General features: G+C 36.3%; 1 protein-coding gene across 5 annotated transcripts in view; it reads right to left on the reverse strand.

The window, feature by feature from the left end:
• The window catches only part of LOC114267696 (callose synthase 2), a 92892-nt gene that overhangs the window by 66113 nt on the left and 5064 nt on the right, over window positions 1–21715 (reverse strand). For 3 of the 5 annotated variants that reach the window (XM_028208743.2, XM_028208745.2, XM_028208744.2), the window contains exons 3-15: window positions 19913–20013; window positions 18367–18488; window positions 18171–18264; window positions 17889–17999; window positions 17668–17784; window positions 17494–17586; window positions 17321–17412; window positions 16982–17108; window positions 7522–7659; window positions 7339–7415; window positions 7155–7248; window positions 284–406; window positions 53–170 (exon numbers count right to left, since the gene is read on the reverse strand). In XM_028208743.2, the coding sequence (XP_028064544.2) occupies window positions 53–170; window positions 284–406; window positions 7155–7248; window positions 7339–7415; window positions 7522–7659; window positions 16982–17108; window positions 17321–17412; window positions 17494–17586; window positions 17668–17784; window positions 17889–17999; window positions 18171–18264; window positions 18367–18488; window positions 19913–20013 (1407 nt within the window). The remainder of the gene's footprint in view (window positions 1–52; window positions 171–283; window positions 407–7154; window positions 7249–7338; window positions 7416–7521; window positions 7660–16981; window positions 17109–17320; window positions 17413–17493; window positions 17587–17667; window positions 17785–17888; window positions 18000–18170; window positions 18265–18366; window positions 18489–19912; window positions 20014–21715) is intronic. The other 2 variants (XM_082916118.1, XM_028208747.2) reach the window with 2 other exon arrangements.

Below are 21715 nucleotides of genomic sequence, written 5' to 3' on the forward strand. Positions count from 1 at the left end.
AGAGCGCGCAAAGCTCTAGAAGAAAATGGAAAGCTAATTAACAAAAAATCACCTTGTGCAAGTTTTAATATTGCGGCAGTTATAAAGATGCTCATTACTTTCATGAACACATCACCCTGAAATATAGAACGTAGTGTCCCCGACCCGTTCCAAGAAATGATGATCATTGCCTTCAATCGATTTGTCATGTTAACATGATCAAATAAAGTTAAGAAGACATATGAAACCAACAATAGATAGATATATAGATAAAGAACATAAAAAAATAAAATAAAAAGATTACCTGTAAAGACAAGATAAAAAAGGTCCACATTCTATCAAAACTCCTAAAAATATGCCAAAATGTGCATATCTCAACAAAATTAATTTTGCCTGTCCATCGATCCCTAGTGGCCGGTTTGGTCTCCTGAATATCATCAAAATCTACTATAAGAAAGGCAGTATTTCATATCAAAAATCAGGTTAGGGGGGAGAGAGAGAGAGAGAGAGAGAGAGTCTCAATCAGCAAAGTTGAGTTACCAACCAACCCTGCTTGAGCACATCCAACAATAAGAAGTGTTGAAGTATATTCAAGAAAAGCTTCAAATCAATTCATAGAAACTGTATCAGAATAATGCACATCCAGCTTCCTCCAGAAAAATGCAAAGCTTGTTTCAGATTGAAGACAGCTATGGTTGTTGACTTTATTTGAATAAGAGACTAATATTCGAAGAATAACTTTACGGAACAACATGGACTACAGTCCAAATAGTGCCAAAAAACAGTATTGTCAATAAGGCATTTATATGCTATTCCCAGGAACTATGAGCTAATGCAATTTCTTAACAATCTGTTGGCTAAAAAGCATGGACACTTATAAGAAGGCAACGTGTTGTGTCCGACACGACACGACTATCTTTGGACACTTCCCAACACTTAGACACACATGAAACTCATTATAAGTTTGAATAAATTAACTTAGAATTCAATAAATATATAAAATTATATATTTTGCTTGTGTCCCCCACGTGTCGTGTCCTACAATTTTTTGAAAATTTACGTGCGTGTCCAAGTCATGTCATGTGTCTGTGTCCGTGCTTGTGCTTCGTAGTCTGTTGGCTTAGATGAGGTCTAATTGTATTCTATTTTATGATCGAACCCATGGTTATAACTTGCAAGAAACTATATTTCTTATAGCAAATTCCTTCTCACATTCTCAGTCAACAATATTGGAACTTTTCTGCAAGTTTCTGTGAGATATATGCTTAGAGAACTTATGTTTCCATGTCAAAAGAGTGCAGTCTCGAGGTTTATTTTGTGATTCCTTCTTACAGCAATTTGTGTTCCAATTAAAGTTAAGTGATGCTTCAAGAGAAACAGTCCTTGTCTGCTTTTGGAACTGCTTAACAAGGTGAGACACAACTGCGCAGAATGGAAAAGGAACTGATTCAAACCCAATACAAATATAAGTATAATCCAGTTAAAAACTCTAAACTGGATTTCACCAAAGAGCAGGTAGCTTTCAGAATTGCAGTTGTGGTTCTACAAATTAACCAAAAACTGATCCTCTTATATATTCAAGTAATCCAAACTCTCCAATCACTAGACATTTTACAGTTGGATTCAATTGCTGCATTATATTCAGTTGGATCACGAAAATTACAACTGTTTTTTAGAAAGAAATTTTCAAATCAAGGGTTGGGCACCCTCCTAGTGCCAGATCAACTGTAAAGGCAAAGAGGCCACTACTTTAGGCCTCAACAGTAGAAAAGCCTCCAATTTTTAGTATTACATGTTTTGCATATTCACCATAAGTAAAAACTCAAAGGCTACAGGTTCAAAAAAAATTAAAATAAAAAATCGAAGGGCAATGTTAAAGTGATCATAATTAGATATAAATTTTAAAATTTAGGTAAGATCTAATGTATATGGCGTTAATCACATTATTAAGTTTATCTCTTATTTAGAAAACACAAACACCAATATTTTATAGGCTCATCAAATGATGTGATTAGTATTATATTAGGTGTTAAATGTACACAAATGTGATATGTAAATGTAATTACCATCATTATAAAATAAAAAAGAGGCTCAAGTGAAAATAACATTTCATTGAGCGAACTAACACCAAAAAAGGACCATCTTTTATGGGCATTGTGCATTTCATCTGGTTTCTTCCTTGCGAAACGACATTGTTTATGTCTTCGAATGGTTGAGTTTTGATATTTGCCAAGTTTTGTGTTGAGCTTAGCAATTACACATTTTAAGTCAAAAGTTTGTTGAAAATAAAAATAATTTTTTTTGCATGAAATTTAATAAAAATAATAAATATTTATAAGTAAAGAAGGCCCCCATTAATATTTTGCTTTAGGCCCCGTTAAGTGTTGGGCCGCCCTGCACCCTTCCCATCCTTTATGGAACAGGTTTATGTGGGGCCTAACTGCTTAAGTGGGGTAAGGAGTGCATGGGACGAAGGCAGCATGCCTGACTTGGGTTCAGGCCAGGATCAGCATGGTGGCCCCAAACTGGGGTGGCTCTATTTGCACCCCAAAAATTAGGTTGGGCACCCCAATTTAATGAAACTTTTTTATTACCATTAAGTCTTTATTTAAAATCACCAAAAAGTACTTGACACTGGAAAAAGTGTAAATCAAAGTGTTCTGAACACCCCATTCATCATCAGTTCCAATATTTTTTTTCTCTTCTCTTCTTACTCTTTTCGCTTTGCATTTTCATACCTAACCCTATTTGCTTGAATCCGTCATTCTTGCATTCTATTTCATATTGGAATCAACAATGGACAATAAAGAAGATGTTTCAATTTTCTATAGATAGAGAAGATGTTTCAAGCAGTTTTCTATAAAACATGTTTCATTTGTTCTTTTTCATTTTTCTATTGTTCGGAACTGAGTATCCGAACATATTTAATTTGTTCGGCACTGAGTATCCGAAGAAACTTCATAGGTTCAAAATTAAGTATCCAAACATATACAATTTGTCACTAAGTATCCATATGAAAATGTTGCAACAATTTTTTATTGTTCGGAACTGAGTATCCAAATAAACTTCATAGGTTCGGAGTTAAATATCCAAACATATATAATTTGTTCGGCACTAAGTATACAAGTGAAAATGCTACAACCAATTTTTTATTGTTTGGAATTGAGTATCCGAACATATTTAATTTATATGGCACTGAGTATCTGAAGAAACGTCATAGGTTCAAAATTAAGTTTCCAAACATACATAATTTGTTCGGCACAGAGTGTCCAAATGAAAAAGCTATTACTTCGGGTGTAGAAAGTAGAATTTCTAGGGTTTTTTTTTTTTAGGGTTATAATAGGTATTATTTGGGGTGTCCAAACAAACAAATAAATATTTAAATTTTTAATTGGGGTGCCCAACTTAATTTTTGGGATGCATTTAGAGCTACCCCCCAAGCTGCCCCTTCCTTATTATATAACCTTTTATTTAAATGCCCCTAATGTTTTATAAGATACCATTTCATAGTCGCTCTTTGTTAAAACCTATCACCTACTTCACCCACTTAAACCTACTCCACTAAACCTAACCCACTACACCACTACCACCTCACCTACTCCACTAAACCTAACCCACTACACCACTACCACCTCACCTACTCCACTAAACCTAACCCACTACACCACTACCACCTCCACTTCACCTACTCCTTACCTACTACACACTCACCCTCTTCTATATATAGGAATCATGAATCATTGTAATATATCAATAAACATCAATCAATAATACATAAATTCTTACATGGTATCAGAGCAAGGTTAAGACCTTAGTATTTCTCGCTTCACCGGCGGGTGGCAACCTCGCCTTGGCCGCCCGCCGGACCTCAACCTATTCCGCTTATTTTCTACACATACCTTGACTTCTTCAACATTTTCTTACACCCCTCCTCCGCTATGTCGGCGGCGGCACCCGCATCATCGTCTAGCCTCTATCGCCGTTCACCTCGCCTCTCACATATCCGTGGTTGTACTCTTACTCGTCGTCGTCGTTGTCGTTGGCGTTTCTGGCGCTGCTTTTCTGCTCGTCACTGCTGTTTTTTTTTTTTTCCCGATTTGCTCTCTCTCTCTTAGCCATGGATTTGGGTGTGGGGTGTAGAGCTGTGGCTCTGTTGTTGGTAGCCATGTTTGCTGGCTTGAAGGTTTCAATGGCAGCAGTGTACAAGGTTGGGGACTCCGCTGGTTGAACCATCATTGGGAATATTGATTACAAGGCCTGGGCTGCTTCCAAGACGTTTCATGTTGGAGATGTCATCATTTTCGAATACAATTTTCAATGTCACGTGTTGCAAGTGCCCCACAAAGAATACCAAGCCTGCAGAAGTGTAAGACAGTAACATGCATCTTCACATACAGCTTGGGTAATGTGTAACTATCAAAAGCACAAGCTTCTTGGACATCCCTCTCTCTCTCTCTCCATGGACCCAACATCATCATCATGCACCCACTCTATCTCCCTCTCTCTCATCTTTTCCCACTTTCAAACCCACTTTAATCATATCTCTCCTTTCTCTTAATTTATTTCATCCACGTTCTTTCACCCTTTTCTTTTATTTTAATATATATATATATATATATATATATATTTTATTATAATATATTTTCCCTATCCCTTGTTAGTAAGCATCACCCGTTTTCCATTCTCTTATTATTATTTATTTTATATTCCACCAAAAAAAAAAAAAAAAAAAAAAATCACACTGCTGTTTTTTCTTATCACCCATCCACAAATATTTTTCTCTATTTTCTTTATCCATTATTTTCTTTTATTTTATTTTTCTTATTAAACAAAACAACACCACAAAATAACACCAACAACATTCCACAACCTTGTCATTTTATTCATATCAGGGGATCAACCCCGATCACACTTTTACATCAAAAAAAAAAAAAAAAACCCACACAAACAAAAACAAAACTACCACACCCACAGTGGGATTTTTCTTCTCTACTCAGCCGCCGGTCTTTTCTTCTTGCCTCCGTCCTGGGTGGTCCTTGCCGGTGTTGCCTCCGTGCTTCCTAGACCACCAAGCAAGTTGCCTCCTCCCTGCTCCTCCACTACAGCATACGGTGGACCTCCAAATCGGAACATCACGGTGGCCTTCCGCTTCAGCTCCTTATTTTCCGCCTTTAGCACACTTAACTCTGCTCGCGCATCCTTATACATGCGTTGGAGCAGAGCCAGTTGGGCGTTTAACTGCTGCACCTCATTTGTCCTACTCTGCAGCCGGTTCGACAAATTTGTAACCGCAGTCATGGTTTCCACACATGACTTCAATGTATACTGATTGGCCTCCACATCCGACTGCACTGCCATTCTTTGCTCCACAGACCGCATAGGAAAGTTCAAAGGAGCAAACTCCGGGGCGCTTGGTTGAGGTTCCAGTGCCACCGCACCAGTTATCTCTCTTGTTGACTCGTTGAGGTCGGGAAAAAGAGTGAGCAGACCACGGGACGAAGAGGCCATATTCTGGGTAGCTGAACGGGAAGAAGAGGCCATGTTTTTTGGGTTGCTGAGTGTTTCAGGGAAATAGCAATTTCAGACTGATAATGTTCGGAAGGGGAGTGTTTCAAGATTTGCAGCTCTTAGAGGCAACCTCTCAGAAAAACGAATATCTCTCTCAGAAAATGAAGAGTTTTTTCAGAAATTTTTTCCCAGGTTTTTTTGTCTTCGCTTCTGCCTCAAGCACAGCCTCCGCATTGGTTTATATCGACACTGACGACGCGGCCGACACGCCACTCTGTCGCTCACGTGCCTCGCCGCGTCTCCGGCTCACCTTTTGATGGCTCGACGCTTTCTGTCGGGCACGACTTTTGATGAAGTGGGCACGCCTTTTGAGGGCGCAACTTTTGATGGCACGTCTTTTTATGGATTGGGCACGCATTTTGATGGCACGTCTTTTTATGGATTGGGCACGCATTTTGATGGCACACCTTTTGAGAGTGCGACTTTTTAGGGGTCCGACAAGACTCTGTAAACTGTCCCGACATTGATTCCGGTTAGCTCCTTCATGGGTCCGACAAGACTCTGTAAACTGTCTCGATATTGATTCCGGTTAGCTCCTTTATGGGTCCGACAAGACTCTGTAAACTGTCCCGACATTGATTCCGGTTAGTTTCTACAAGGGTCCAGCAAGACTCTGTAAACTGTCACAACAACTGTCACAACATTGTCTGCTACAACGGTCCGACATGACCCCATAAACTGTCTTCTACATCGGTCCGACACCACCATACAGTGTCCTCTACAACGTTATGACACCCCCATACCGTGTCCTCTACAACGTTATGACACCACCATCCAGTGTCTTCACCAATGGTCTGACACGACCATACAGTGTCACCTATCCTCTTTTATTTTTATGTATTTTCTTGTTTTGTAACTCTCTCCAAACTCAAGTTGGTTAGTTCCTATCCCCCTTGAGTTTGCGGGGGGCTGTTAAAACCTATCACCTACTTCACCCACTTAAACCTACTCCACTAAACCTAACCCACTACACCACTACCACCTCACCTACTCCACTAAACCTAACCCACTACACCACTACCACCTCACCTACTCCACTAAACCTAACCCACTACACCACTACCACCTCCACTTCACCTACTCCTTACCTACTACACACTCACCCTCTTCTATATATAGGAATCATGAATCATTGTAATATATCAATAAACATCAATCAATAATACATAAATTCTTACACTCTTATAAAACATCATATACCATTTCTGCTTAATGTAACCGACCCTACTTGAGTGGGACACAAGGCATAGTTTGGTTTATAAACTTGGTGATTCTAACACATCCAAGGCAGGACGTGCTTGCACTTCAAACCATGTTCAAGAGGCACATCTCACATCAAAGCAAGCATTGCACAAGCTAATGTACATTTTAAACATCAAAACATTAACTATTGAAGTGCTTTCTTTGAGTATCCCATCAAGCAAGCATTGAGGCCAAAGGCTTAAATTCCTTCCATTACATTAAATTGATAGGAAAATGCATGAAACAGATTTTAAATCCCCGGCGCATAATGTTTTCATGTAAAAGAAGTAAACAGTCAAATGTTCTTAAAGAAGGAAAAGTTAACTGTACGATAGTTACATATTTAGGTACCAAATATTATATACCTCATTCTTGTTAGCATGAAGCTGTACAATAGGCAGGCAAAAGAAATCTGCATCAGCGCGCATTGGCCAACCTAGCCGAAAACAATCAACTGACCTACAATAATCCCAATATTGATTCATATTTGACAAACTGAATACATATGAAAAAGGAAAAAGAAAATGTAGACAAAGAAAATCACAATACCAAAAGTATTCATTTAAATCATCATAGTTCCTCCATTGAGAATGTTTTAATCTCCCCCCTCTGCACCTTTTAGCTTCCTGCAAGGCACAAGGAAGGAAATTTTTTAAGACATGAACCAAAAGAAAAGTCAAAAGACCACAGCAATAACTTTTACAGACTGAAGACAACAAGAAGAGGAAACACCTCTGCTATCATGTTATAGATTGGAGTCACCACTTTCTTTAAGAAAGCCTCCTCTTCACCACCATATGTAGGCTTAATATGTTCACCTGTCACGGGACTTACATTCCCAGCCAGCATGCCATACAGTTCAAATGCCATCTGAAAATAAAATAAAAAAAAGAACAGATTAATATAGAAAACAAATTAATATATCTAACAGTCAGTTTAAATTTAAATATATATATATATATATATATAAATATGTATACAAAAACTTGAAACCATAGAATATTTCCAGCATATAATTGGCTGTGGTGATTGTAAAAGGATGAACCCAGCTTAAGTTCAAAGGCGTATACTTGTAAGCTTGATGTATGGTACTATACGTCCTCATACTTTCCAAAACTCACAACTAATTCCCAAAAAAAAATAATAATAATTCAAAAAAGCAAAATAAAAATATTGAAGTGCAACCATTCAATGTAAAGTCAAGAAATTGTTGCTCCTTTTCACCACTTACCAATTATTTTATGAAAATTTGTAATCTGTACCATTGCTCAACTTTTACAAAACATTACACATAAGTTCTATACAGTTGACACTAACAGACTAAATGTATTCCAAAATTGCTCTTTTCTGTCCCAATACACATTGATTCTGTTTATCTAGGTTTCAAATAAGGCATAAAAACAAGATTTGCAACTTTTTAAGAACCTTACCGACTAGGAAGCATAGAAGCATAGATACGGATACGAGATATGGATACGACACGATACGGATACGGCGATACGACAAAACTTAAAAAAATAGCATACGGGTACGGCTAGGATACGTTTGTGAAAAACATATTTTTTAAAATTATTAATAGTAAGTTACACATAAGCTAAAGAACGTTGAGAAACCACAATATAATTTTATAATGCAAAATACTATCTTTTAAGAATTTTGTATTAATTTAAGCTAGTAGCTTGTTTACTTTTAAATTTTTAATAGGTCTTGCAAATATTTCATTTCAATATCAAGTTTAATATATTTATATTACAATAATAGAACAATTCGCAATTTGTACCTATGGTTTTTTCCTTTAACACTAGTGAAAAATATTATATTCAAGTTTCCTTGTTTATTTATTTATTGATATTTAATTTTACCATTTTTATATTCTCTTGTTAATTCTTGCTTTCTATGTAGTTATAGGGGACATGCATGAAATAATTAAGATACATCAATTTGATAAATTATATTATTTAACTCACTATGCTCTTCTTATCGAAGAACTTAACAAAATATTAGAAAAATATTCTTATATTTATACTTGCAATTATATTATATTATATTACTATGCAAGAAATATTACAATTCTAATTTCATAAAACAAGTAAACATGACTTAGAGTATCTGATACTTCAAAATTAAGTATCCGATATTTCAAAATTAATGAAAAAATAATTAAGAAGTATCCGATACTTTTAATAAGTATCTGATACGTATCCGCGAGTATCCAAGGAGTATCGGTATCCGATACGGATACGATACGGATACGTCACCCTATTTGAAGTATCCGTGCTTCATAGCTTACCGATTTGCAAAGGACCCAAATTTGATAGAACATGTCAAATCAAGGCCAATCCCAATACTTCATAGCAACTACTAAAAAATAACGGCTTAATAGAGAAAGGAATGCCTTTAGAATCTAAAAGAAAATAGTCACACAACCTCCCCCCCTAACTTGCTTCTTGACTAAAAAATAAACCAACTTGGGCTAGCTCAATTGGCCAGAACTCCTGCACCTCAGTAGAAGGTCAAGAATTCATGTATTGTCACATGGCCTACCAAAGAAAATTGAAATAAATATTAATAGTGATGGGCGGTGGCCCCTGCAAACTGTGAGAATGTTATGTTACTCACGGAAATATATCAACTAGGTTGATTGTATATTTTAGATTGATTGTATGAATATTAGATTAATTGTATCGGGTTATTATTTCCTATTTCAGATTAGGGTTAGGATTGCTATAAATATTGATTGTAATCTTTCTATTAGAACAAGTTGAATATACAAAAATATTCAGAAATTTCCATTGTATCAGAGTTAGGGTTTCATTCAAACTTGTTGGTCGAAGCCCTCCTTGTGTCGCGAAGGTCTTCTCTGTGTTTCTTCGAAGTCGAGACATACTTCTGATCATTGGTCTAAAGTCGCGACATCTTTGGTCAAGTCGCGACCCTCTGGTTCTATCTTGTGCAAGCATGTTCTCTCCTCTGTGGTTCGCGACCTCCCTCGCTCATCTCGGCTTCTCGAGTTCTCTCTCGGGTTCACACCTGGTTCGCGATCTCTCTCTCTCATCTCGACTTCAGGTTCTCTCTGGATTTCTCCTATTGATACTTGTGTTTGGGTCACCCGCTGTTTCTAGAAACTCTGCTTCTAGTATTTGGACCAAACTAGGTTTGGGTATTATAAGTTTAACCAAACTAGTTTTACTATACTTTATTAAGAAACTCTGCTTCTAGCATTTGGACCTAACTAGGTTTGGGTATTGTAAGTTTGACCTGACTGGTTTTACTATACTTCATTAAGGTCCTTTATAATTTTTCATAATATTGTCACCATGTCAGACGACAAAAGTCAATCTATAAATTGCAAACTTACTAGAGCCAATTATGCGTATTGGTCCACTATTATGAAATTTTTTTTGCTTAGTCGAAAAAATGGGGATATGTTTCTAGTTCTATCTCTCATCTGTCAGATCCCAAAACGGATGGATATCAGGTTTCATGTGACACTTGGGATTGTGATATTGCCCAAGTTCTGACTTGGTTTCATAATATTGTGGATGATCACATTGGGATCATAATCTCCAAATATACTACTGCCAAGGAGGTTTGAGACTATTTACAGCGGGTTTATCAACAATCCAACTTTGCCAAATGGTATGAGTTGGAAATAGCTATTCAGAATGCTCGTCAGCAAGATCGGTCTATTCAGGATTTTTATATTGAGATGATGGGACTTTGGGATCAGCTTGCTCTCATGGAACCATTTAGTCTTAAGGTACTAGATGCCTATCTGCAGTTTCGAGAAGAGGGTCGTTTGGTGCAATTTTTAACGACTCTCTCCCGTCAGTATGAGGCTATCCATGGTGGCATCCTTCACCGGTCGCCTCTTCCCTCTTTGGATGCTATTGTTCGTGAGCTCCGAGGAAACCCATCTTAAGACGGCCAGTCAGACTCTGTCTCCATCTGTCTTCTTGGCTCCTACTCAGCCTCCTCAGTTGTCGGCCCCTCCCACCTCATCAGCTTCAGGGCAATGCGAAGCCCAAGAAGAGGCCACTAGCCTCTAATGAGTGTCCTTTTGCCATCAGGATGGCCGTTAGAAGTACAATTGTCCCAAGAAGGGACGTCAGTCTGCTCAATCTTCTCAGTTGCCTTAGCCACAGTTTTGACCTCCTGCTGCTTATACTGCATTTGCTCTAGCTTCTGATCCTGGCTTGGCTTCCTTGTATGCCCAGATGGCTCAGCTTCAACATCTCCTGTCCACCTCCCAACCATCCTCATCTGCCTCTGCTCTCACCTTTCTTTATTCAGGATCAGGTGTCCAAAAAGCAGATTGGGACCGACCGTAGAGTTGGAGATCTCTATGTAGTAGAAAGCTTGCATCTCCCTCTATCCACATCTCCAGTTGTTTTTTCCTCATTTCAGTTAGATTCTCAGTCGAGTCAATTTTACTTATAGCATTCTCTCCTAGGTCATTTATCTGTTGACCGCTTACGGTCTTTAGCTCGGTCAGGATTATTGGGTAAAGTTTCTCTTAGTCAAATTGATGAATATCGAGGGTGTAAACTTGCCAAAATGTCAGCTTTACCTTTTAATAAAAATACTTCAATCTCTATTTCTCCATTTTCTCTTGTGCATACTGATGTCTGGGAACTCTCTCCTGTTCTCACTAAAGGGGGTTCCGCATACTATGTGTCTTTTGTTGATGATTGCACCCGTTATACTTAGCTTTATCTTATGACTCATAAATCTGACTTCTACCAAATATATCGTACATTTCAGTCTATGATCACTACACAATTTGCGGCTACCATTAAATTGTTACGATCTAACCTCGGTAGAGAATATTTTAAAACTGAGTTGTGTGAGTATTTGGCCAATTTGGGCACCATTCACCAAACTTCTTGTACTGATGCACCTGCCCAAAATGGTCAAGCCAAGCGTAAACACTGTCATGTCCTTGAGACAGCTAGGTCTCTTCTTCTCTCTACCTCAGTTCCAGCTTCGTTTTGGGGAGAGGCAGTTCTTACTGCTGTTTTTCTTCTTAACCGCATGCCTACTCCTCTTCTTTCTATTCGGTCTCCTTATGAGGCTCTGTTCTCTCAACTTCCCAATTACTCTCTCCTTCATGTGTTTTGGTCTGCTTGTTTTATCCTTCTTCCCCGTAAAGATCGGACCAAACTTAGTGTCCGATCTGTCCTATGTGTCTTTTTGGGTTATAGTCTTACTCAGAAAGGATATTGGTGTTACCTATTTCCTGTCATCTTTACATCTCCCGTCACGTTTCTTTTCTTGAATGCTTGCCTTACTTCCAGCTTCCTCCTATCACTGCTCCAATTTCCAAAGAGGATTTGATTCACATTGATCCATTTCCTTTTGAGGTCCCTCCTAATGAGTACATGTCTATTGTTCTCCCTGACCTTCCTCCCTTTTCTCCTCCTCCCCCACCTGTTCCTTCTCCTCCTCCTCTTCCTCCTCCTCCTCCTCCTCCGTTGTTAGTTTATTCTAGCCACCAAGCTCTCCCTCCACCAGTTGTCTCTGCTTCTACTGTTGATCCTCCTGCTTCTGACGATTCTGATCTTACTGCACATCGATATCCTACTCGAGCGCGTCATCCTCCAAACAGGTTGGGTTGGTCTAATACATATTTTTCTGCTTCCTATCGTACTTTTTTGTCTGCGATTCATTCTTTTTCAAAACCTCAGTCTTACAAGGAGGCCTGTCAGGATCCCCATTGGATTCAAGTTATAGAGGACGAATTGTCTGCTTTACAGAAAACTAATACTTGGGAGTTGGTTCCTTTGTCGGCTAGTAAGAAGCTGGTTGGTTACAAATGGGTCTACAAAGTCCAGACTCATTCTGATGGTTCTTTTGAGTGCTACAAAGCTCGTCTAGTTACCAAAGGTTTCTCACAGGAATATGATATTGATTATGAGGAGACCTTTGCTCATGTTGGCAAGATGACTACTGTCCGTACTTTGATCTCTATCGCTGCTGTTCGTTCTTGGCCCCTTTATCAGATGGATGTTAAGAACCATTTTCTTAATGGCCATCTCACAAAGGAGGTTTACATGTGTCCTCCCCCTGGCCCTCACCATTCCTCTGGACAGGTTTGTCAACTTCAACGTGCTCTGTATGGTCTAAAGCAGTCTTCTCGTGCTTGGTATGATCGCTTTCAGACTGTTGTTACTGCACTTGGGTTTCATCCTTCTACTCAGGACTCTACTTTATTTCTTCTCTACACCTCTGCTAGATTTGTTGCCTTAATACTGTATGTGGATCATATGATCATCACTGGCTCCGACTCTTCTACTATCTCTGAGGTCAAGCAGTATCTTTTTCGCACCTTTGAAATGAAGGATTTGGGCCCCTTACGGTATCTTCTTGGTATTAAGATAGCTTCTTCTCCCAAAGGCTACTTTCTATCTCAGGCCAAGTATGCCAGTGAGGTTATTCATCGTGCTGGTCTTACTAACACTAAGTTTTCTGAAACCCCCATTGAGCTGAATGTGAAGCTCACCACTACTGATGGTGTTCTTCTAGATGATCCTACTTTATATCGAGAGCTTGTGGGTTGCTTAGTTTATCTGACAGTCACTCGCCCTGATCTTGCCTATGTTGTTCATGTGGTTAGTCAATTCGTTTCTGCTCCTCATTCTACCCATTGGACTGCTTTGGTTCAGATTTTTCGCTATCTCCAGGATACTATATTTTAAGATTTACTGTTGTCTTCTACTTCCTCTTTGGACACAGTGGTTTATGCTAATTCTGATTGGGCTGGTGATGTCACTGATCGCAAGTCCACTTTTGGCTTCCGCATGTTTCTTGGTGATTCTTTGATTTCTTGGAAGAGCAAGAAACAGACTGTTGTTACGCGATCCACTGCCGAGGCTGAGTACCATGCCATGACCCATGCCACTGCTACGATTGTTTGGCTTCGTTGTCTCTTGACTAATTTGGGTGTCCCTCAGTCTTCTCCGACCTCCCTTTACTGTGACAACCGCAGTGTTATTCAGATTGCACATAACACTGTCTTTAATGAGCGGACGAAACACATTGAGATTGATTGTCATTTTGTACGTCAGCATCTGCAGTCTAGCTCCATCTCACTTCCTTTCGTCTCTTCGGCGTTGAAACTTGTTGATTTCTTTACGAAAACTCACAACACTGCTCGCTTTCAGTTTCTTCTAGACAAACTCTCAATGTTTTCTACTAAAACACCATGAGTTTGAGTGGGGATGTGAGAATATTATGTTACTTACATCAATTAGGTTGATTGTATATTTTAGATTGATTGTGTGAATATTAGATTGATTGTATAGGGTTATTATTTCCTATTTCAGATTAGGGTTAGGATTTCTATAAATATTGGTTGTAATCTTTGTATTAGAACAAGTTGAATATATAGAAATATTCAGAAACTTACACAAACATCCACAAATCTCCAAATATTTTGTAGCTTTTTTCTTCTTGGATGGTATATTAGGAAGAAGTGCCCCTCCCCTAAAGGTCAATTGAAGTCTCCTACTCCTATTGGCCATGAAAGACATGCTACCCAAATATCTTAATAAAATTTTTAAACCATTGAAATTTTATTATTGCCATGATGATCACGCTCCAAAAGTTACTTACCAATTCATTTGTTATCACTGCATTGGTAATATATATGAGTGACAGAGTAGAATTTTGTAATAAGGCAGTACGGATGAATATTGATAAATAAAAGAGACGGAAAAGATAAAAAAAAAAATAACACAAAGGTTTAACACACAAAGCCCTATGGGCTACAGCCTTCATTCACTCAACTTGATACTCTTGTGTACATAATACACCATATGTATAGAGTGAGAGATACAATCAAAATCCCTTCAGTTAAGGAATTCAAATAAATCAAACATACAAAAAATCATGATAAGCACAAATTATGGGATCTCCATATATTCTATTATCTTCCTTATCTTCTGATATCTTTGACAATATAATCTTATCCCCAATACTCCCCCTCAAGTTGGAACACGGAATAATTGAAATGTCCAACTTAAACTTGTAAATAAAATGATCATTACAAACAACCAAAATGAAGTTACCGAAAGACAACAACAATTGTAATAACTCCCTTCAATGAATATAGGCAAGAAATCAACATCTTGCAATAGAAAAACGTGCATTGAATGAATCATGATGACAGTAAGAGAAACCAACCAAGAGAGAGAAAGCAACAAGGTCGAAGCAACGGCAAATCACCACAAACAGTAAGGCCAAAAAAACGGCGTCCCACAAAGAATGCTACTAAACACACCGATAGCCCAAAAACAAAAAAGAACCAAATATGTGCTTACCACATCAGCACAGGGAACCAAAAAGGGTAAAGTGGTAGCCGAAAAACTCATCGTATCATAGAATAATGCTACCAATCACACCAGCAGTCCCGAAACAAGTAAAAATCACAAAGTTTGCATACCACATCAGCAAACTAGTGGTCAACATAAGGAAAAGAGAAAAACACCTTGATAACAACAACAACAACAACAACAACAACAACAACAACAAAAATTGTAGAGTGAGAAAACACTCCATAGAGAAACATGCCCACGGTTTGGTAGGCTTTGATATCAAGTTGAATTTTGTAATAAGGCAATAAGGTTGAATATGGAAAGATAATAGAAACATAAAAGATAAAAGAAAGAACATAAAGGTTTAACATGGTGCAGCCAATATTAGCCTACATCCACACACACAAAGCCCTATGGACTACATCTTTTATTCACTCCACTTGATACTCTTATATACATGATACACCATATATCTAGAGTGGGAAATACAAACAAATCCCTTCAGTTAAGAAACTAAAATAAATCAAAAATACAAAAAAAATCATAATAAGCACAAATTATGGGATGCCCATATATTCTAATATGTTCCATATCTTCTGATATATTTGACAATATAATCTTATCTCAAACAAATAGGGCAGCTTTGGTACATTAAACCAATACAACAGTGACAAATGAGATAATAAATAATTTTTGGTATATAAATGTGGTCCTTTAATGTTGAAATTTACTCTCAACCTACTCCTATCATAGCATTGGTAACATATATGAAATGATATCAATACTTGCATATGTTGTATAAGTTTCTGTAAAAAACCACAACGAATGTGATCAATTTTCATGCTTGTTATGTACAGTATGGAAAAAGTACCATTATAATCCTTTTTATTTGTGAAACTAATGATATCTTACAATTTTTATGTTTATAGAAGCGTATAACTTATATACGATGTCTTGCTATGAATGAAATAATTAGAACAATCTGAAATAAATTATATTTCATGCATCTCTCTCTCTCTCTCTCACACACACACACACACACACACACAAACACGAAAAATGCTCAAAGAAACATTCCTTGGTTTATGCAAGGGTTTTATTTAACATGAAGGTTCCATGAATCTTTCCATTTTATATTTTACATCTAAGGCTTTTATGTAAGTTAGAATAAGTGCTCAGCTGGAGGTAGGAGAGGATTTAGGAGGGAGCTGTTACGGACCATGGCTACCCCTTAAACTGGAACTTCCTCTTATAAGTTACATTACAATTACATGTTTGATATCACTGATTATTGTGTCCTTTCTCAAATGGAAATTTTAGTCCGTAAACTTTAGTATTTGATTTTTTTCTTAATCAAATTCATGAATCAAAATCTTTCACTGAAATTTCAAAACTAACTTTAGTCTCTCTTACATTATTTCATGGTTATTGTGCATACAGATATTTAATATTAATAGTGTATATATATGTATGCAGAAATATGCATTTAAGGGGAAGGCAAGGTGCTAATTTCAACTACATATAATTTAACTTGTGAGATTGGATTTTTCCATGCAGTATTATACTATTGCCCAATTATTTTAGGAGGTCTGCATTCTTTTTTTTGTGTGTGCGCGAGCACACAGATACTTGATAGGTCTATATTGCATCCTCCAATCGTCCCAAAAATGAGAAGCCAGAGTAATTACTCAATCTGCCCTGGCCAGTGTAATTGCATGTGTATATTAGAAGCCAAGCTTTACATAATATTCAGTTTGAATCACTAGAATAAGGCCATGACAACTATCAAAATTTTATAGGGAATCATAAAAGGGGAAAGGTAATACTATATACAGGTTTTCCATATTGAAAGGAAAGAGAAGCATCTTATTGCATACGTGATGATAAATATAGCATAGGCATTCTGGCATAAATCTCAAGTTTGCAGCTTCCCCCCATATGAGAAGATATAGCGCCATGTACAGTAATTTCCGTTGCTGCACTTCCTGTTGAATAGTTGGCAACCTGCAAATGAAGAATAACCACAACTTACAACACTTACAAATTAAGAAAGTTATAAATGAATCTAAGCATCAATCTCTAATTAACCAAAAAGAAAAAAAGATATGTATGGAATACGGAGGAAGAAAACTGACACTCATGAGAGGAATAAAATCATTCCACTGAGCCAAAAAAATTATACAACAATAAAAAAGAATAATAAAATCTTTACTCACCAAAGACTACTTTTGCGACGCAAAAACTTGCACCATTTTTTGTAGTTTTTGAAAAGTTTCTTCATAACTTCTGTAAGTGCACGGTCATCCAACTAAACAGGTATATGTTATGAATAATGGTGTCACTTTAAAAGTAAAAAATTTACAAGCCAACACAATTTGTGACATAATACCCTAGGTTGCTGATCAGGCTTTGGAGATTTTCGAATGTGCACATTCGCCAGCAACAAAATTAAGTGCTCCCTTTGATTTGCTACATTATCCTTCTGCACACATCAATAGTAAACAGAATATATCCCCTCACGAATTAAATGAAAAGAAGTCATCGAAAGAATCAATTCAGTCACCTGAAATCCAAACATAGCTTGAAGCCAGTCTAGAATGTCTTCATCTACTTTCTTCTTGTGCCCCTTGGGCCATGGCAGACCCCTGTTGTTTCGAAGAGCAGAAACAGAAGCTTGAATCTGAAAATTAAACAGTGAAGGTATTAAGAAGGTATTAAGAAGGTACTAGAAATATATATAATTGAAAAAATCAAGAAAGCTGCACATGAAATTCAGAAACCAACCTCAGGGTATTTCATAATCGCTTGATTTGAGCTGTCAGGATCAAGAGGCAGTATATTATAAGGCACATATATCTCTGTCTTTTCTGCAACTTTTTTCTGAGTTTGCAAAACCTACAAATACATGCAAGTCCATACACTAAATATGCAAGAAAACTACTACAAGCACAACAAAGTTCTAAATAGATACAAGTTTGTCTTAGCATAGACAAAACTGATATAACAATTTCCTTAAATAAATGACAGTATTAAAAAAATCACCAATCAAAAAAAATTCGGTTACACCTCATCCGCCAATTCAACAGATTCTGTCAGATTAACAGCCTTCAAAACGTCAAACAGAACAGCAGCAGTTTGATATGCTTTTGTAAGCCGAGCACTGAATTAGGGAAAAAAACAAACACTTCCTATCAAATAAAGCATAATGCAGGAAGGCCACATCTCCAAGCAGATAATCAGAGGATGCCCTTTGACAATTTACCGATCTGCTTTATCAGCGGCATTCTGCAAAGCCTGGATATATTTGTTGTAGTAATGCTGATAAAAACTCTGCATTTCACGAGCATCACTTTTTGTCCTTCCCGCTAATGTTGTTTCATTTTCCTGAAAAGAAAGGAATGGTTCAATAATATTTACTGTGCACCTTTAAATGGAGATCCTTGAGGAGAAAGGCAAAAGTGTGTGGCAATACAGTGAGTGCATGTTTGTTTGGAGGATAAAATGCAGGATAAGAGGTTGAAAAACATCTAGGCCCCACCTGAAAGTTAATCCCACTTTTGATTGCAGGATGAGGAAGGAAGGATCACCTGGGCCCACATGTTTTCAGTCCAACATTTGTTTAGCACGGTATAGAAACTCCGGATAATTTTAATACTTGTATGAGGGATTAAATGGGGGAAAATAGGGATTAAGTAATACCAAGGGGATTAAGTAATGCCATAGGAATTGTGCCATCCAATGGCAAAAAATAATTATATCTTTTTATCACATCCTAACCAAACATAATACCCTAATTCCTCTATCCAATCATTTATCCCATGGTATAGTTTATCCCCATAATACTATCCATAAACCTATCATATATCCAATACTACATCACATCTAATCCAATAACATTACTCATTCCCCACAATCCTATCAATAATCCCATTTATATCCAATCCCATCAAAAATAATATATCAATCAAATGTTCAAGTGATGTACTTGTACCTATAACCATATAAATATGTCACAGCAATCATACAAGTAATAAAATTATTTTGTGTTGAGAATAGAAGTACAATCTCATACGTGGGCATGTACTTGAGTACACATGGGTAAAACTATATTCCTTCTAAAAAGTGACAGCCTTTTGTCCTTTTAACAACACCATTTCCAGCACCTTTAATCAAATGCCATTGACCCTGCTAAACTTATTAGCATGTAAGCTTGTTAGCCTCACTGAGCCAAGGGAAAAATTACACAAACTTTGTTTGTTTCTTTATCAACCTGAAAATTTACACTTGAACTATGCCTTTTTTCTTAACAAATAAGTTCAGGCTAGCTATTGAAGAAGCCAAACCCAAACAACTCACAAGCTGCTCAGCTCATTTAACATCCCTGTAGATAAAGTCTTTTTTCAGTCTTATCAAAGGAAATAGAAAATATCAACGTTGAAATGATGACAAATTATTATATCAACCAAAACCACTGAGATAAGAATGCAGAGAGACCATACTGAAGAGGTATAGAGACAATCACAAAGATAAGATATTAGTAAACATACACGGAAAAAAAATGTCATTGTTTTCTTCTATGCGTTTCCCATATGTTTATTAAAATATTCAAAAAAAGAATATTTTCTTTTTCCAACCATCTAAATTTAGGTGTCCAGAGATATGTTTGTCAAAAATATGTAAAGTTAAAACTTAGCTCTCAAGTATAATAAGCAATTTATTTATCTCAACATTCTTAAAGATTATATCGTCAAGAAAAAAGAACGATGTGGTAAGCACATCAATTGTATTTTAACCACTTATTCACATACCCTTTCTAAGCGTTGAAGAAGGGCAGTTTTGAATTGGCGAACTCCACGCCCACTTGATGTTGGATCTAGTCTGTGAGCTTTTTCAAAGGCATAGAACCGACCTGATCCCAGTAAAGGCATCAATATCCATAAGAGTTCAGATTGAATTTAAGTTCAAAAAGACCATTGCATTTTTTCAGGAACAACAACTGAGCAGAATAATATCACTCTAACATGATATACTATTAAATTCAATGTGCATGGGAGAGAAGAAAATAATCAAGCTTCGCAGGAACAAAGACAAAAACCATATATCATATTAAAATAGGGAAACTAAGCAAACGGTGAATGAGTAAAAAGGACTGCAAACAAAGAAAGAAAAGATAGTCTTAAACGTTGCCCTCATTTGAAAATTGAACCTAATGGAGATTGGTTAACAAAATAACAACCATGTTTGCATTGTCTTGTTGGATGTTTCAATCATTGGAAGTTCTGAACGGTTTACATTTATTTTTGAGAATTGAAAGTCATTAAGAAATTATAGAAACAGAATAAAATGCTGCAATTGGCATACTAAATTATATAAAAACTAAAAGACTATATTTTTCCCATTGCATGCATTGCCTGTAGAATATTATTGATTATTAACAATACAGTTGTTTCTGCATAAAAGCAAAAGAAAAAAAAATCAAGATAAAAATTGTATCTGAGATTGACTATGTCACAAAAGAGATTAGTGGATTAACCATACCTTCAATTGAAAAAGAACATGTTAGCAAAACTTACAAAGATTTAATTAGTAGTTTTATCTCAAAAAAAAAAAAAAAAAAAAAAAAACCTTTAATTAAATTGTTGCTTTAGGCCTCAGATTATCTCGAGTCAGCCCTAAACCATCTATGTTTAATATCATCATCTTTTTTTCCTTGACTAGAAAGAAAATGTAAATTGAAGTGAAATCCACATTTTGACACAAGCAAAACTGAATTGTGTAGGCGTGCATACACACATTTTATGTTGAAGATATAAATAATAAAGTTGTTCCTCATATATTTCAATCATTGGAAGTCCTAATATTAACGGTTTAAATTTATTTTCAGAAATGAAATAGGGAAATTATAGAAACAAAATAAAGTGCTCCGATTGACAGACTAAATTATATAAAAACCAAAAATATTATATTTTTTTCCAATTACATGCGTTGTCTATAGAATATTATTGATGAAACCCATTGATCCTGCATAAAAGAAAAAAATTCAAAATTATACCTTAGATTGACTATGTCACAAAAGAGATTAACTGGATTAACCATGCTATAAATTAAAAAATAATATGTTAGCAAAACTTGAATAGAAAGATTTATTTAGTAATTTTCATCTCAAAAAGAAAGGAAAAAAATTAATTTTTAAATAAAATATTTTTAAAAAATATTGAACTTTGTAAAAAGTATTAATTAAAATTGTCACATTAGGCCTTAAAATTAACTCAAGTCAGTTCTAAACAATCTATGTTTTAATATCATCATCCTTTTTATCATGACTGGTAAAATATTTTTATATATATATTTTTTTATTAATGGAAACATAAAAGAAGGAAAATGTAAATTGAAGCGAAATCCGCATTTTATATTGAAGATATAAATAATAAGATTGTCCATTTCTCTAATAGTTTTTAGATGTGGTAATGATGAACAATTTAATATGGTAATAATTCATGTAGTCAAATTTCACTGTCTACCCAATAATTACGATACTAGCATATCTTTAACCCCTCTAAGAAAAAAGAGTTTGGCTTGTGTTTGAATATATAAATAACGGTGAATTATAG

This window comes from Camellia sinensis, chromosome 2 (genome assembly GCF_055761805.1).
Source record: "Camellia sinensis isolate YWXY chromosome 2, ASM5576180v1, whole genome shotgun sequence".
Taxonomy (NCBI): domain Eukaryota; kingdom Viridiplantae; phylum Streptophyta; class Magnoliopsida; order Ericales; family Theaceae; genus Camellia; species Camellia sinensis.